The sequence below is a fragment of the Conger conger genome, chromosome 5, assembly GCF_963514075.1.
Source record: "Conger conger chromosome 5, fConCon1.1, whole genome shotgun sequence".
Classification (NCBI taxonomy): domain Eukaryota; kingdom Metazoa; phylum Chordata; class Actinopteri; order Anguilliformes; family Congridae; genus Conger; species Conger conger.
This window is the reverse complement of record NC_083764.1, coordinates 17,958,826-17,977,419: the sequence shown is the minus strand read 5'-3', so window position 1 is coordinate 17,977,419 and position 18,594 is coordinate 17,958,826. Positions and strand designations below refer to the sequence as shown.

Genomic DNA, 18,594 nt, shown 5'->3' with positions numbered 1-18,594 from the left:
GCGAGCATACCTCTTCAAAGCTCATCGGAAAACAAAGCCCGTTGTAGTAGATGTATGGATGCTACCATTAGAATAGAACTTTGCCAGATGCAGGCAAATAATGCTAGCTAGCCTACTTTTATTCCAAATGAATGCCACTTTGCGCACGCCACCCCGAGATTCCAATGATCCAATCTTCACACGAATCTTCATACAAATAACAGCAACATAAACGTTAATATATGAATAATACATTAAATATAAATACATAAATAATAATACATACGAATAATGATAAATACATAATAGTAGTAGTAATAACAATAACAATGAGAACAATAATAATAATAGGTAAATGTGTTCCTGGAATAAACATCGAAGGTCACTCATAGGTTTGATTGGGCTTTGTTGTTATAAGGAGATGAGTGCGTAATCCACAGATCGATGCAACTGTGCAATTAAAAAATAAACTTGTACAGCCTAACTTCAGGGAAGCCCTGACTTACATCAAGTTACACCAAATATTCCTTGAGAAGTAACACTTCATCTACATACATTTGACAATGGTCAAATGAATGCAGAACAGGAAAAAACAACTACCAAATAAATAACAAAACGGTTTCAAACCGTTTGAAAAACTGAACTCAGATTGGTCGATGAGTAGACTATTTAATTGCACTACCCATTACATTGTTCTAAAACGAATAACTAAACATTTTGTAAGGCTAGTAATGTAAATAATGAATATGTTATTAGGGATATTGCTCCAGCAGTATACACTCACTGAGCACTTTATTAGGAATACCTGTACACTTACTTATTCTTGCGACTATCTAATCAGCATGCATAAAATCATGCAGGTACGGGCCAGTAGCTTCAGTTAATGTTCACAACAACCATCAGAATGGGGGGGGGGGGATGTGTTCTCCGTGATTTTTCCATGACATGATTGTTGGTGGCAGACGGGCTAGTCTGAGCATTTCTGTAACTGCTGATCTCCGGTGATTTTCACGCACAATACAGTTTCTAGAGAATGATGCGAAAAACATCCAGTAAGCGGAAGTTCTGCGGGCAAAAACACCTTGTTAATAAGAGAGGTCAGACTGGTCGAAGCTGACAGAAAGGTGACAGTTGCGCAAATAACCACACATTACACCACACACCACGTCAAACCTCGAAGTGGATAGGCTACAGCAGCAAAGGACCAATGAGTAAAAATAAGTCTAATAAATTCCTAATTAAGGGCTCATTGAGTGTACATCTTAACTTTATTGATAAACTGTGCATGGCGGTTTCAGTGATAGCCATACGTTTAAATTAATTTTAATTTAATTTAAGGAGAAACACACTGCTGGAGTACTTATGGAGACCATAAATTGATGGTCTCCCCCAAAACCTACGCGTATGATTTCGGGCAGCCTATCCCGCGGCTCAGATGGCCTACTGAATTTAATTGGGGAAGTCTTTGGTAAACTTTAATCATTCATTAAAATGATTAACTGTAAAAACTGACCTGCTAAAATGTCCAGTATTTTGGTTGAACTATTTAAGCATCGTAGTACAACGATCACCAACGGGACCTTTTATTTTCAATAATACTACATTTGCATGTTCGTCTAACAGGTATAGATATGCAAAAGATTCATTTCATAGATCCCAGATAAGAGTGAAGTTGTAGACGTAGGCTAATCATAATAGACCACACTATTCTGAAAGTATGAAAAAAATGTTGCATCTTCCAAACAATCTTTATTATCATTATTGATTAGCCTACAGGTGTGGCAGAATATCGATTGTATGTTTTCAAATTCACCCATGAGACTAAATTTAGTATGCGAAGAAAATAACAAGAGCGATCATTCTGTTTGGTGTAGAAAGAAACCCTTGGAGAAAAAGAAAAAGTGTTATGTTGAGAAAAACCCTCTGCTGTAGCCTTATACATTAGCCGATATGACAATTCAACAAATTTGTGTTCAACAAGCTGTACAAATGTACCAATTTCTAAACTTCCACTAAGGATATTCATGGGTTAAACGTTCCTTTAGAATCCTACAGGTATCCGAAATTATCAAAGGCATGCTTATATTATACCCCCGTTATTATTTATTTTTCACCACGGGATTGATACCTCATTTTGAAGTGGGCTCCTTTGGGGAAAATGCTTAAGACGCATAAAGGTTGGTTTAATAATGTCGGAGACCCCTTATCAGCCCCCTTCCTCACAGTGCTCTTTAACTTCGCTTAAAAAAGTGTAATGTTCCTCGTTAGAATTGTAAGAGTGCTTAACACCACATTATATACATTTGAAAGAATACATTAGATCTGAATGTGAAATCGAATTTTCGAACATATTAATTGCATATGGATCAAGACAGGAAGCCAAAATAAAAGGAGTAAATTCGGTTAATCAAACATTTTTGTTGGCATCACAGCTCATCTTAATATGTAAGTAAAAACACTTCTCAATTATCCTGGTAAAATGTCAATGGCTATTGTTTGCTCGTTTAGGATGTTGCTCCGCCCCCTGTGTTTTGTCGTAAACCTGGCGTCTGGCTACAATAAACCCGAGGTAAGAGCGTCCAGGGCTCGCCTCCTTTTCCAAGGCGCTCAATCCTAACTCGACCACGAGCACTCTCCTACATCGACTTGCACCAGGAGAGGCTAATACCACAGCACCGGCTGAGACGCGCTCCACAAAATATACCTGCGGGCTGAACAATGTCCTTGAGCCCAAAACACACAACGCCTTTCTCCGTGACAGATATTTTGAGCCCAATTGAGGAGACGTACAAGAAGTTCGGTGGTATGGATAGCACAGGTAGCCTAACCTCCCCGCTTGGAGCTTATCGACAACCGCAGGTTTCTCAAACGAGCATGCAGCAGCACTCTGTGGGCCATAACGCCGCGGTGGCGACCACCTACCACATGCCACACAGCGTTTCCCAGTTCTCGCACAGTGCTATGGGGGGATATTGCAATGGGAGCATTGGCAACATGGGTGACCTGCCATCTTATCAGGAAACCATGAGAAACAGCGCAGCAGCAACGGGCTGGTACGGCACAAACCCCGACCCAAGATATTCAACAAGTAAGTTGTATATAGATTGTTTTCAATATTTTCTATTAATATCAATGAAGTGAACAATTTTGCACAATGCATACATTATTGTATTTTAAATGTCATATGACGAATGCATTTAGCAAAACTTTGCACTTGCACAATGTAGCTCATTATAACGGCTAGTTTAAATGTGAGCATCCATATTCAGCGGTGAAATGTAACAGGACACATTTATTCTTGTATTCAGAATTAGATAAACGCGTAGCCCCAATTAAAAATAGATTAAATAAATTATTACCCAGAATGACCGTAGACCACACTTATTGGCTGCATTGCTGATTATTGATTATTGATTATACGTTTGTGAATGCTTTTTAAGTTTCCAGATTCATGGGACCATCAACCGGAATGAATATGACGGGAATGGGTACGTTGACAGGAATGGACGCCACAAAATCCATGGTAACACTGCACGCTGCGCCCCGGAGAAAACGGAGAGTTCTCTTCTCACAGGCCCAGGTTTATGAGCTTGAGAGGAGATTTAAACAACAGAAATATCTTTCTGCGCCTGAAAGGGAGCACTTGGCGAGTATGATTCACCTAACTCCTACTCAAGTTAAGATCTGGTTCCAAAACCACAGATACAAAATGAAGCGGCAGGCCAAGGACAAAGTTTCGCAGCAGCTTCAACAGGATAACGGCAACTTGTGCCAGCAGCAACAGTCGCCGAGGCGCGTAGCCGTTCCGGTTCTAGTTAAAGACGGTAAACCGTGTCAGAACGGCTCCAGCACACCGACGCCGCCACAACAGCATGCCCATCTTCATCACCAGCAGCAAAACGGTTCTGCAGGAGTGATCCCAGCTCCAAGCAATACGATTAACCAACATCAAAACCAACAAGTAAATACTTTAACCCAGGCCCAAGAACAGGAAGAAATGTCACCCAGTCCCCCTTCTCTACACAGCCAGATGGGCGCCATGGCACAGATCGACACGTCCGTCATAGATTACACCGGTAATATGGTCAACGCAAACCTGCTCTATAGCAGAGCATGGTAGTGCGGATTATACTTTTCTTTTTAATGTGGAGATACAGTGCTGGGAGAACAGGCAGATATCACGCCAAGCATCCCAGAAGACTATTCTTGGATCATCAGGACTGCTGAAAATGTCTTTTTCGGGCAACCGTTTTACCGAAAGAAATGGTTGCCCAGCATGTGTTAAAATGTTGGACTTCCTTATTGTTTGATTATAATGGTTCAAGAGGGAAGTTAATGCTGCTCCACATTTTGTGGGAATTCTGGGGGTGGCGGGTGAGGTGATACCCAACTGAATTACGACTGTATCACAATATTCTACCTGATATTTTATTATTGTTGAAATAAGTACATTTTAGTTTAATGAAGTCTGAAACTGTATATTTGCCTAACATACGAGACCGAATTTACCTGTATTATAGGCTACTTGTTATACGTTTAAAAAAAAAGAACGTTTCTTTTGTAAGTTAACGGGCACGTGACGATTACTATATATATCACGCATACATATCAAATTTAACGTTAACAATAAATCGCTTGAAGCGCAAGTAATTTCTGAGCAATTAATTGTATGTTCTAGTTGGAGTGCATTTTCCTCATGACAAAACGAGGGCTAACGTGAGTATAGCCTTTACATTCTCCAACAGATACAGGGTTGACAGCCTTCGTAAAGAAACGACAAATATGGAAGTATAAATAAAGCTCCTGGTCCAGGAATTATTTTATTCACTTTGAAAACACTATAACCTAAGAATTTGGTCACGCACACCATTATTTAGTTGAGCTTTAAATTCTCAAACTAAAACTGTTCCTATAAAACATGAAATGCAAACAAATGGCACAAACATAAGATTCATTTCTCACGTTCTCCTCAGTGACAGCTCCATTCAGACGTGAGCCTTCAGTAAAAAAAAAGTAGTAAATGTATTCCAGGATAGTACATTAAAGGCTGCAGTTTTATTTTTATTTTTTTTAACTTTATAAAATACATTTTTCCAGTCTAATCTACTTGCCAATTTGTCATTGCGGCTACACAGTATGGCCAGAAGCATATGTATGCTCAGTCAAATTTAAGACATTGCATCAGGTTCTATCTCAGTACTGTAATCGACACATCCGTAGACTAACAGTTCGTATATTTACCATTACAATACGGCATTTAAGCCCTACGTGGGTAAAGGGGGAAATTAACTAGCTTAGACACTAGTTTTAATAAAATAAACCAAACAAATGACAAACATTGAAACTGACGCGTTTACTCACCGCCCACAATTACAATGAATAAGAACCTGCTGCATTTCGACTGCAGGTCTAATTTGCCAGGGACTGTAGAATATTAATGTGCTGTATTTGGAACATTATGCAAAGTGAATGGATGTACATTTCCCGCAGTTAGTCATTTTTAATCGCAGAATAGACATTGCGGCGGAGATGAATGTTTGGTTGGTTAGAGTTTACAAAAATATATAGTAAAATCTACAATTACACGTAAAAATTAATTGAAATATGACGTGCGCTGCATCACGTGCAATGTATTTAGAAAGACCACATTGCAAAACACATTTTATACTAACCATACTACTTATTTCATGTGAAAGTTCAGGCGAAATTAATGCTGTAACTGGACCTTCTACCAACAGGTCACCTGATTTGTTTGTTTTCAAATATTCGTTTCAGAAAAAAAAGTGAAGCGCATCAACTTTTTCCCGATGTGGTCCCTTTTACACCAATCGCCGTAACTTCTAAACTCACCGAAGATGCTTTGATGTGGAGTGAAGTGGCCAGTGTTTCCAATGCATTGCGTGATATAGTTTGCATTAAAACGCCAGGAGATTACAGATATTGGAAGGCATAGGACTCGGTCACTGAACTCCGCGAAAAAGGGCAAAATAAACAAAGCTAGTCATGAAAAGAGGCAGTTTGGATTTCGTTATTTCAGAAGCTTCTATTGTAATAAGAGCAGGTGGAAATGTTATAGCCCTACAAAAAACCCACAAATGAAACCGTTATTCAGGAGTCCCTTGTATTTGAGGTGCTTCACACATACATCTTAAAAATCATGTCATAAGAACAGACTTCAGTAAAATTAGAGGAAAAATACAATTGATAGCGAATCGTACAAAAAAGTAAATAAGAAAAAAAAACAAAAACATTCTCCGTCATCCCGATATAAAGCCAGGACCCAGACTAATTCCATCTTCTTTCTGGAGGCGGCAAAGGGTAACTCCTTGCAGAGTTGTATCCCTAAAACACAAAAGCAGGCACAAATTAATTGTTTCGTTCAAGGCAAACATCATACTACATCCAGGGGAATTACACACATTAAACTGATTTGGATTTGAATCAGAAGCCATCAAAAGCCACTGCCAAATTTAATTCACCATCTTAAAAAAAAAAAAAAAAAATTTCTTGAGTCCGGTAAGATTTGTGCCCTGACTGGAACAAGAGAAATACTCATTGTGGAATGACAGCATATGGAATAATCTCCACTCCGGCCGTAGCTAGGGACACGACTGTACAGCAAGCAACAGTCCCTTCTCCATGTTCATTTGTATTTACCAAAAACTTGTTTTAAGGGCACGAAATGAAAAAAATATTTTCAAATTGAATACATTGCAAGATACTTAGACAGGTATAAATAGGATATTCAAACAATATCAATTAATTCAAACACTTCGCTTTAACTCATTACATTCTTTAAGTATATATAATAAATATTTTCATTGGTGTAATAGGGGGAAAAACTGGTTATGGTGCAGTGAGATTTTCCCACACAAGACTCAATTTTAGTTTAAAGCAATACTGTAGTATAGGACAGTGAATTGGGCTTGTAGCCAACACCAACAGAATCATATAGTATGACATGTATAGTTATGCACCACTCTATAGCAATAAAAGTGAATCAATAGGTTTACGCTAAACAAGCAACTCTACCAAATCAAAGATGGGGAAAAATATGAATATCGGGGGATATTATACGGTCAGCATGGCAGTTAACCTTGTTATATATGCCAACAGGTTGCATTAGCAAAGCTAGTGAACTAAAACAGACAACACGACACAAAGCAGGATATGTTTGGATTCAGAAAGAATGTTATTCACTATAAAAATAGTTTGAAGTACAACAAATGTAACCAGCAACATAACGGATTAAAATCAAATGCAATTCTGGGAAACTTGCTTACAGCTGAGAGAATAACATGGGCTATCTAGCCTGCTAGCCATCATCTGTACCTAGCCAAACTAAGGCATGAAGATTTTCTTCCAAGTTGCTCACTGCATTTTCAAGATCTAACCAACTACAGCAGGCAGTTGTGAAATTGAACTAACCAGCTAACACATACTAGGTGAGGATATGAATTAAATGAAAATGCCTAATAAGGAATTTCCTTTTGGCTACTGTAAATTCAAGAGTTAAATAGTCAATACAGCAAGTGGTCAAAAGCAAATGCACCCACACACACGCATGTATCCATGCGCGAGCACTTAAGTCAGGATCGCAAACACGAACCATTACAACTGACACTAATTTCAGCAATTAAATAAAACGGCAAGTGCCTTTAACAGTTCCAAATGGCTATAGCTCCATCTCACCTCAGCACTCAGACTGACTGGCACACAAACTCATACATACAGTGCAACTTAGCTTGGGCTCTGCTTTTGGTAAGTAATAAATGTTGAGTTAAGCAGCCTTTAACAGTTTCCACACATTTGCTTTAATTTTTCCTCAGCCACTGTGGGCTTAAAATCAACTGCTTTCACAAGTAGCTACGCCTCCAAACATTTGTTGCTATATTTGCCACAATGGCCTGACACGTCCCTCTGGAGAACTCAAACACCCCACTCCAATTCCTGTGCTTTCGTTGTGTAAAGAAAAGGAGACAATTTTGTTTTATCTATGGAAAAGCAACCCTGAGATTTTAGGTCAGTTTAACAAATATAGAAATGAGAATTAGGTAACCTTCAATGGTTTATAAAACCATTTGAAGACTTTGGCGACAAAAGGAAACTGGACACTTCAAAACAGCAACCACTCTGGTCGCCATTTTGTTAAGAGGCACAATGACAAAAAAAAGTTTCAAGATAGTCAGCCATTGTTCTGTCAGGGTATAAAACTGTGCCCTCCACCATAAACCACACCCCTAAACCCAGAGTTAAACATATAGTAAGTAGTGAAGTCCCAACTACGCGTTGCATATTCTTTATACAAGATCAAACACAAACATAATAAAAGCTTAAATACAGAAGAAGCCAATCCTTAAATGGTTAGTTTGCACTACTTAACATGGGGAGGATGAAAAATGTTTTGAGTTTAAGAACATTCTTATTTTCAGATAAGCCTCAATTTCAAATTCATCCTCCGGAGAGCCTGCGTCCTCACTTTTGGCTTCCCTGAGCTCTATAAATGGTCCATTAACATAAGGGACATTCAATTCAAGCAAATAAGAAAAATAATGAAAATATTTTCACCGCAAAGTTAGCATCCAAGGCACTCACATAATGTAAATTTAAAAAATAATAATAAAACAATAAATAAAACTTAAATCTTTATTCTCCTGGATCTCAGGAGGTTAAGAGTGAGAGCATCTTACTCATTGTAAATATTTTGTGGAGAAGGCAGGACCAGCGAGACTCAGGAGCTCTTACCTGCTGCTGCCCGCGGCTGCCGTCTCGCTGATGCTGGTAGCTGCCCCCGCCTCCTGGCCCCCGCTGCTGATTCTGCTGGTAGGCCCCTGCTTGAGACTGCATCGCCCTGTTCCAGCCGTGTTGTCCGTACTGCTGCCTGTGAGGACGGGGAGATTACGACCAGCCCGTTACAACGCAGGCCCGACACTTCAATTACTTTCAAAAAATATAAACCTGACAAATGTCACGAAGAACCGCCGTGCCTTCCCCCCAGCACATGCCAGACTGGTGGTGAATGCTTCGGATAGAAGCAGGGGAAAAATTCATTCAATGGGGAGAATTTTTGGGAGTCTATTCTTCCCTGTCAACTGCAGGTCACAAATGAATTCGTAGCGCTGATTATTTTGAATCTAGGGTTAGGGGCCTTCTCTCCCCATTTTCCCATCCATTATCCTACTTAATATGTCAGAAGGTCTGATCAGGGAGAAACCTTTTCGAGTTCTATTGATGCGGTGTTCAATTGACCATGGTGACCTAGCAACATGAGCGCTAATTGGCATAGACACTTTGGGAATACACATTTACATGGAGACACAAACATAATCATGTAACCACACACACAAGGAATTAATTTATAGCTGGCATAATTGTATAATAAATTGCACTCACAATACGTATACACTTGTGTGCCCATAAACATTAATTTGCATGCACATAACTCACAAAAAAGAGAAATGGATATATTAAATGACAAGTTAACCTGAAGGTATACTTTCAAAGTATGAGTGGTCGTCAAATGCTTGTTCACATTTACAAAGCCAACTTAAGACTACTCATAGTAGTCCCAAATGTTGTTAATATGTAGGTACAGAAGCATGCTAGCTACCTAAATGTTATATTTACAGACCAAGTACAGAAAAAAATAGCACTCTCCAATCATAGGGCCAGATATCAATTTCTGTCACGTCAGATATTTAAGACTAATTCCAAAGACTAAATCGCTCAAAACCATAATGTGTGGATGGCACAAAGATTCCAGTGAAATGCAGAAAGGCTGCACTAATTTCTCATGGCTGTTGCTGCAACATTGTGGCAATGCCAGAACACTGAGCAAACGCTTAAGCGACGTTGAGAACATTGCGTGTGCTGGTTATCGTATGGGCAGATACAGCAGAAGAAAAGGAGCCCCTCGTTCCCAGGCAGACCCCGCCCAGGCCCACATCTCCGCCCTGCCTGGCCAATGCTAGCCGAGCTCTGCTCTAATACCGCTCTGTGCGGAATGATTAAAAGACTAGTGCCGCCTTTCACTGCACGCCGATAAAAAGGACGCTTTGGATCGACGAGTGCCGCGAAAGATTTTAATTGCTATAATGTCCCATCGTTCTGGCAATGCAAGTAGAAAAAAATAAAATAAAAGACTGCTGCCCGATTATATTAAAGATATGATTTTAAACATATCCAGATTTTTCAATCATCAGGTATGATGCACTGAGGTAGAGCTGAATTTATACAATTCACTGAAACTACCTGGCTATAGATTTTAAATATTACCTGAAATTATTATGTACTGGTAAAAAGTGGAATTATAATTCCCCACAGAATACTGCATTCAAAGGGACAGAATATGGGATCTCAAAATATGACATCAAGTAGCCCAAATAAAAATTACTTTTACCTTAGGGACACCGACGTACACACACAAGCAACAGTCCACTTTTCAGGTAAAGACTTAACGCTTCTGCTCAGCCAACAAGGTCAAATTCAGGTGCTTGTTGCGAATTATGTTTTGGCAATATGTGGAATTACACCCCGCCCCACACACACCCAAACCTTACAGTCTATTCTATCCCTCCTCAACGGAGGAAAGAGGGGGGTCCGGGTGAGGGCGGGGGTGGCAGCTCCCATCCCTTATTAGGAAACCATGTCACAGTCTTCCCAGTGCCGGCTGAAGCTTCCGTAATCCCCCTCCAGGTTCCTCATGCGCTTAATTCAGCCCGGTCATAAGTAGCTAAAGAAACTGTTTTGAGTCGCCACTAATAACTACTGACCTCAGGTGACACAGGCCCACAATGGTGCCTGTCAGGCCTGAGAAGCCCAACCAAAGAAGCTGATTAGTACTTCAAGAGGTCTGAAGCAAGAATCAATGGCTGGTCTGTGTCGCAGCAGCGGTGGCGGCAGTGGAAAAGATAATGGCCGAACGCCATTAGCTATGCCTCATTAAGTTCTGCGAACCTCCTAAAGAGAAATTTGTTTAGCATGCCTGAAATCGAATGCAGATTTTAAGCCCCCCTGGGTTGGAACTGCACGGCGACTCAATGGCGTAGAAAAACAAGCTCGTCCGTGATAACCTAGCCGACTGCCAAAGGTTCTATGGAGCACAACGCGACACCGTTCTCCCATGCGTGGAAGTCGGAATAGATGTAGTTGCGAGGACATGAGTGCAGTTTGAGTAGTAAACGTTTCCTTACCTTGGGTATGCCTGTGTATTGAAGGGGGGAGGTTGCCTGGGACCTGCTATAAAAAAAGGAAATCAGTCAAATATTTTCAGATTAATAAGATGGGCGCAAACCCTACTTAAGACAGCATGCTAATCAAAAGTGCTAAGCACAATCAAATGTTTCAAATGTTACCCATTGCATTTGTTATACATTGTTCGAATGGCGCCTACAGTGACATTAGAAGCATTAGTGACAATAATCAGAAAATGACAAGAATGATTTTCTTATAGCATACCCAGACAGAAAGAACTGCTGGATGCCTAGTCTATGCATAGCTAATGCACGTCCATGGCCAGCGAGCAAATAAAACTTGAAAAGTTCAAGAACACTAGCTTGACCGCATTAGCACACTAAAAATGAGTCTACAATAAATATGTTTTCAGCAGCCTTGCCTAGTCAGTGGTACAATTTTGGCAGCAGCGTTACTTCCCTCTGAATTACTGTCGATACTGGTAACTTCCCTTTCAAACTGATCACCCTTCATTGTTTTCATTAATTCTCCAAATTTTCCTGTCATGTGTACCAATGGTCAGAATAATCCACACGGCTTTCTTCATCTTAGGTAAACTGAAAGAAATTCAATTTCTAAATCATTATTAAATGAGTTAAATTCATTAAGTACACCTAGCTAAAAAATACTTGCGCTTCAAAATTAAAAATACGCTAAAAAAATCTGCGCTTTACAGATCTTTGTCATGATATTCTCCAAACGTGAGTTTAGAGAATGAAGAGTACACATCACCATAACTTTAATGTTGAAAATGCGTATAATTATTAAATTAATTTACAAAAAAATAAAAAAAAATGAAATGACTCGCCCAGTAGCCCGAGACTGGCAAACTGAGAAGAACTGGCCATATCTGATGGTACTATTACGCAAATATAACAAAGTGCTTACACTCATTTAATATGATCAACGTTGAAGCACTCCAAAGGCACAAATATTTTTTACTTCCACCTTATTCTTAATGTTTATTTTAAATTCACGTTCATGACAATACCAAGAGACGACTCTGGATGTAGGTGTAGATATAACTGCAGGAGTGCACTGTATGCCACCTGTTACACTGAACACTGCGACAAGTGTACTCTGCTGTGTAGCTGACTGCCTTTTGCCAGATCTGTTGCTGTGTAGCAAATCTCTCATGCTGGTTCACTCAGAACACAAAATCCAACCATACCACAGTCCACACGGACAATGAGTCATCAAACCAAGCACCCTTCAATTTTTTCATTACAGCTATGATTGTAGGGGCTTTTCTTGGCCATGTAAACAAGCTCATCAAGGCTGTTCAAATACAGCACCAATGTGAAAAATGCCCTACAGTGCATTTTTACAACTCTAAACTCATCTACGCTATACACTGTGTGGATATGGCATTACATATTACATGCATTCATATTTGCCTCAGGCATTCAACAAGTGCCTTATGGATGGGACAGATTTCAACTCACACACCTAATCTCAGTGAGCTTGTGTTTAACATTCATTTTTACTCAACCACAGGAAGAAAAAAACTCAAATTGTGGAAATGTATTAACCTAGATACAGTACACCCCTTACAATACTCCAATTACACATGTAGACGCATGATTTTGAAAACAATGGAGATTCATTTAAAAAGGTACAATTGCATCCAATCCAGCACAAGAATGCGTCATATTCTAAGTTCTGTACTTGCTTTTCAACACAGGAAATTAAATAATTCAGCCAATTCACTATTATGAGAGTATTCCCTGTACTCCCCCTTAGAAGTCTCCACAAAGCTGCACTTTTAGTTGCAGAGTAGCAAACCACCTCTTCCCAATTTGGTTGCTAGGGAGACGGCCAGCTGCGAGTCTTGGACTTGTTTGTTTATTGGGGTTAAGAGGGGGGGTGGGAGTAGGCCTCAAGTGGTTTAAAAATGTGAAGCGTGGAAAGTTTGGGGAAGGGGGGGGGGTGGGCTTACATTTCTAAACCAGAATCGAAATTGGGGAGAAATGTTTCACAGTTGCCTAATTGTGTGCTGGGTTTCTGAGCAGAGTTTCCTTGAAAACCGCGAAAGCTCCGGGCATTCTGCAGCTCCATTTAACGAAGCGCCATTTTGTGCAGTACTCGATGACGCATGTTGGAGGACTCAAAAATTCTTCAAGATGAAGAAAATGGTTTGGACGCCCAAAAACTCAGGAACGTTTAGAAATTCACGCGGAAGTGAAAGATTTAAACCGATAGGACAGGTGTCCGGCAAGCTTGTGCTTGCAACCCCTGTCTTGCACGCCTGAAGCGTACTCGAAAGAAGATTAGCTTAATATCAATATGCTGACGAGAGCGAGGGCGGATCTCCCCGATTTGGCTGAACGGTGGTCAAATTTGCCGAAAAGCTTATGTACATGTAATAATCTCTTGGTCACACAGCCCCCGGGTTGCAGAATGACAAAGCCCAGGGGGAGAGGGGGGGCAAAAGGCAGGGCGGACCACCCACTTTCCACCCAATTATCATCCTGGAGCAGGCCGGCTCCTCTCCAGCACCCACCACCACACATCCAACCAAAAGCGCGAATCACAATGAGATGCCTGCTATTCTCCTTAATAAACCTGCGGACGCTAGTTAATGGTCTAAAAAAAAAAAAAAATCAATAGGGCCCAGGAGCCGTGTGACAGAGGACAAACAGGATTACAGGAAAAAAATGCTTTCCTTCTTTGCCCGCTAATCCAAATGAGGGTCTCTAATGTCTTGTCCAATAGTATTCCTCCTAGGTCATGATGTCACAGCAGAAGGAAATGTATCCAGTTAATAACAAGTGGAAAATCGCAACTAGCAATGTATTGAGTTTGATTGAGACGTTAGATGACAAGATGGCATGCCTGCGCTGAAATAGCTTCTTCAAAATAGGCGAAACGTGCAAAGCGGCGAAAGCCCATGGGAGTCTTGCGAAAGCGTTTATTTTGCGCGATTCCACAAGAAACCGAACCGCATCTAGCGCGTACGTTTAAAAACAAACAAGGAAGCGCGGTGTGTTTTACTTGTTCGGTCACGTCCATGCGGTAGAAGGCTGGTATGAGAAGTGGCAGACAGTCGGTGCTTTACCACCAGCTGTTTTAATTAGGGCGAACAATGCCTCTCGGCTGGTTTGGGAGAGCCGAGTCTGGAAGCTTCCCTGCGGGGGGTAGCCACACGGTGAAAGGGAAAGTTAACTTGGTTTCACCTCCCTCTCCACGACGGCACGTCCAATCAAATGGAGTCCTCCAGGAGGCTTCGGTCAGGGGGGTGAGGTAGAGGGGGGCCAGCAGCCCCTCGGGGGGGGGGGTCTCGCCCCGCTCCCCGGGCTCATTACGGCCTCAGAATGCGGCCCTCAAAACCACCTGCGCTAATCAGCGCCGGGGGGGCGGGGCCTATCCTCCGCAGCCAAACAAAAGGCTCCGCTTTCCCCCGCCAGCATGGTGCAGAGCGGGGTCGCCGGCAGACGACAGTTTTTTTAAAAAAAGGGGGTCGTTGTGAGGAAATAAAAGCGGGCTTTAGCACACATGCGCGTTTTTCAAAGTGCACTTTGAGAAGGGCTGGATTTGGGCCCTCGGACTAGGGCCCAGAGAAATGAAGGGAAGGCTTTTGTAGTCAAATGCAGAAGTTTGGCCCTGTTCTTAATAACTTTAAATCCGTACTGTGCAGAGGCTACTGATGTCTCGCGCCATAGGTTTTGTCCGGTTTTCAATTACTCCAAATCCGTGTGATGCCGTGTGACAATCCAGTTGTCTCTAAAGCAGACATGTCTTTTGCGTTGGCCATGCTAACATGCCTTTTCTGAAGGTCTTCCGAGAGGTTGCAGGGTCGGTCACAAAAAGAATCACAGCTGGTAGGCCAGACTGGTTTCACAAATCATACAAACTTGCTTTATAAACAGCACCTAGTAAGATAATTCATACTTGAAGTTTGTATGGGGCATTTTACATTCTCACTGTAAATTTTAAAGAAGATGTTGCCATTTAGATTCAATTAAGCAGAATGAGTATTTTCCGCAAGTACACGTGCTCTGCAAAACCAAATGTCAGACTTGGCCTTAGAATAGAATTCCCATCAAGTGTTTTACCAAGTTGTCGGTAAAGCACTACAGGGTAAATAACAATACAGCTGGGTATACTTTTGAGATGGTTAAAAAAAAAAAAACCAAACGATAACTTTCAATGCACTAACTCTCCAAAATCTGGCTTAATGGCTTTACTGTGCAAACATGTCCGATGAGCCGATTTAAACGACACTCCGCACTCCATAAAGACCAGTCTATAAACCGTACCAACAGGTCATCAAGAAAAACCAGAGGATGAATGGAGTACCCTCCACTTCAAAAAGCGCTAATAGGGAGGGTGTCCAGGCAAGACCGAAATTTAAGGTTGAGACTTGGTCATGAAAGCCAGTTTCTCTCAGACCAAGACCACAAATAGACCCATGGAAAGATTATTCTTCAGTGCTTTAAATTTCCTTGGAGGTGAAACACAGCGAGGGCCCTTTATCGGGGAAAATGAGGTCATCAGAATTTACAACGCCAACACAATTTCAATCGCGGATCTGAACGGCAGAAAAAAAAACAAAAAACGAATAAGGTAATTACTGTACTTTTCAGGACTGCAAGGCCATAAATTAAACTCTCCAGCAACTTCTCAAGTGACGCCTCATCTCAATCAGGAGCGCGGTCGGCGAGAGGCTGGGGTGTTTACTGATTGCGCTAATCAAAACCGCCTTTTTCGCAAAATGCGACTAATTAGCCAGTTTATCCACGGAAGGGAGCGGCGGGTGAATCTGAGGCTCTGCTGCCTTTGGCGGAGGCCAAATATCGGCCCATTTGCATGGAGTGCCACCAGAACGCACTTGACTCCCACAAGTTATCAGCAATCCAAACGAGATTATTCATCAGCTGAAATTGGCCACATCAAAGTCAAATCAGAGAATTGCTGTTGGGGAAAAAAAACCTAAGCTGGAAATGAATGAGAGGAGGGAGAGAGGGAAAGGATGAGGAGGAGTGAGGGAAAGAGGGGGGGGGGGGGCACAAGGAAATGTAGCTTAAATTTACCACACCAATGCAATTAATTTCAAAAGTGTTTTTTGTTTTAAGTCACGTTTTATTTTATTTTTTTAAACCGCTCCCTTTTTTGGGATTGACTCTTGAGGCTGCATCCTGAAAGGCCAATTGCATGTAGCCTCTCTTCGGCAACTGCCCAGTCCGTCACGAGGCACCCATCACAGTAACGCCACCGCAATTCTGCTTTAAAATCTCTGAACCACTTCATTATTAGTCAGCAATTACTTCTTGGCCATCTTGCTTTGATGGCAAGCACAAAACCCAAACGCAAACAAGCAAAATAGAACCATAGGGGGTGTCTCGGAGGCGCAGCCTGTAGAGCACTGACCGCATGCTCATTGCGAGCCGCAACGTCGGCAGTTCGAATCCGACCGTCTGACATTTGTCGTATGTCTTCCCCTCTCTCTCGCTCCCATTCTTCCTGTCTCTCTATACTATATACTGTCCAATAAAGCTGAAAAAGGCGTAAAAAATCTTTAAAAAAATAAATAATAATAAATAGAAGCATAGAACTTAAACGAGGACAATACTTTCTGACTGATGCAAGACCAGACCACAAAAATGGCTGGAAGAAACACAGTAATAGTATTTATATTCATTGAATCTCAAAATGTGATCAAATATGCCATTCATCACATTTATCCTTTTTTAAAAAAATGTATTAATCGTGATTAACATTTAAAATCGCTTGACAATCCATCTAAAAGACACTTCACGAGATACTGCAAGTAACTAATAAAACCGAACACGTTCACACATTTCCCCGGACAATACATTTCAGGACCATACTGAAGTGCCAGTAAATGTTCGTGCGCGACTAATCTTAAAACCAGCTACAAATACACAGCTCCATTCTCATTTTCCTCCGAAGAGAAAACCTTGAATCTGACTGGGCTCAATGTGAGCAGCAAAACCACAGGGCCAGCTCAATGTACAAACAGCTTAACCACACACAATTCTGCCATTGATAAAACGCACACGCTTTTGCCATGTCACTTTGTTATGGACCCAAATACTGACCCTTGGTGCACAGTGTGGCAGGCGTTTGCCTGGGGTGATGGAAGGCTGCTACTCACTTTGATAGGGCTGCATGTGGCCGCCATGTTGCGGGCGGTAGTTGCCCTGCTGGTAGTTGCCTTGGTGGAAGTTGCCACGGTGATAGTTGCCCTGGTTGTAGTTGCTGGGAGGCGGGGCGTTGCTGTACTGCCCACCCCTGTTCATGGAGTGCCTGAAAGAGAACCTAAAATCAGCATCAAAATACCCCAGATGTGCGACATCTGTGTGTGGGTCAGAGCAAACAGCATTAACTTTTGTCCAAACTATTTCTCCCTTTTCTTTTTTCTTTTCTTTTCTTTTCTCTTCCTTCCCATTCCCCCAAGCCAGCCAGGGGCAGATCCAGAAGTTATTTGTGCAGGGTATACAATAAATAAAAAGAGCCCCTACCCCAACCTGCAGTCATACAAGCATACATACCCACCCCACCTTTAAAGGGTCCCCGAGACTCACTAGTGCCCCATTACACAAGCCTAATTGTGTTGAATCCTAAACTGCAGGGCGTGCATTGAGCCACCATTTTCCATGCTCCGCTCCACCGGTCAGACAGCAGTTACTGAGAGCAGGAAGGAGCAGCACAACAGATGGAGATGACCGCTTTTAATACGGAAAGCGACGGGTACCCAAGAGCACGGAAGGCCGACTGATCCAGGTGGGCGGGCTGCCTGTTGGGGTTGAACCCCAGCTGTGGCCTCCATGGGCCATGGCTGGACCTCTCCCAGTCCCCTGGCTTCAGGACCTTTGAGGGCATTCTGAAAGGGAATGTGCGGAAGGTCACCATCTAAATTTCAGCGTTTAGAATTCAGCTACCTGAGCGCATGGATGCATTAGCATATTGCATCGCAATTATTTCATAACCCAGGGTCAGTCGCATAGCGTGAGATGATCTTCTCCACGGGCGATCAGTCTGGCTGTGCAATAAGCATGCAATTACCAACAATGCACAAGGGCTACAGGAGCGGCACCTACGAAAAGTCCTTTGCAAGAGCTCTAAAACTCTTCCATAGGCACTAAATGCATTAAGCATTTATGCATTTTTACGATGTTCATACGAAGGTGCCATGTACAGCTTAAGGAATTGCACAGCAGTAAATGCTTATTTTGATCATTTCGACACCCGTTCTTGAACATTATATTACTTCAAAGGGGGGGAATAGGAAATGGCTTACTTGGCACCGGGCAGGACGACAGCTTTGAACACAAACTCCACTTCAAAATGCGGATCCTTGAATTGTATTCTGCAGACAGAAAGTCAGTTAATAGCCTGAAGGGAAAGCCTGAAGAAAGT

At 41.8% G+C, this 18,594-nt stretch overlaps 2 protein-coding genes across 5 annotated transcripts in view; one reads left to right on the top strand and one right to left on the bottom strand.

Annotated features, from left to right (window-relative positions):
- The first annotated feature begins 2,697 nt into the window (after nt 1-2,697).
- nkx2.4b (NK2 homeobox 4b) lies at nt 2,698-4,099 on the top strand. 2 transcript variants are annotated; one of them, XM_061243742.1, is made up of 3 exons: nt 2,698-3,067; nt 3,420-3,857; nt 3,939-4,099. In XM_061243742.1, exons 1-3 carry the CDS (start codon nt 2,698-2,700, stop codon nt 4,097-4,099), a joined length of 969 nt encoding a protein of 322 aa, XP_061099726.1. The 2 variants fall into 2 exon arrangements, with proteins under 2 accessions (XP_061099726.1, XP_061099725.1); XM_061243741.1 differs by having other exon boundaries at nt 3,420-4,099.
- Nucleotides 4,100-6,083: 1,984 nt separating this feature from the next.
- The window catches only part of xrn2 (5'-3' exoribonuclease 2), a 30,397-nt gene continuing 17,886 nt past the window's right edge, over nt 6,084-18,594 (bottom strand). For 2 of the 3 annotated variants that reach the window (XM_061242930.1, XM_061242933.1), the window contains 6 exons: nt 18,476-18,544; nt 17,930-18,058; nt 17,330-17,481; nt 11,172-11,217; nt 8,725-8,860; nt 6,084-6,321 (listed from right to left, as the gene is read on the bottom strand). In XM_061242930.1, coding sequence (XP_061098914.1) covers nt 6,265-6,321; nt 8,725-8,860; nt 11,172-11,217; nt 17,330-17,481; nt 17,930-18,058; nt 18,476-18,544 — 589 coding nt within the window. In that variant the 3' untranslated portion in view covers nt 6,084-6,264. The remainder of the gene's footprint in view (nt 6,322-8,724; nt 8,861-11,171; nt 11,218-17,329; nt 17,482-17,929; nt 18,059-18,475; nt 18,545-18,594) is intronic. The other variant, XM_061242931.1, reaches the window with a different exon arrangement.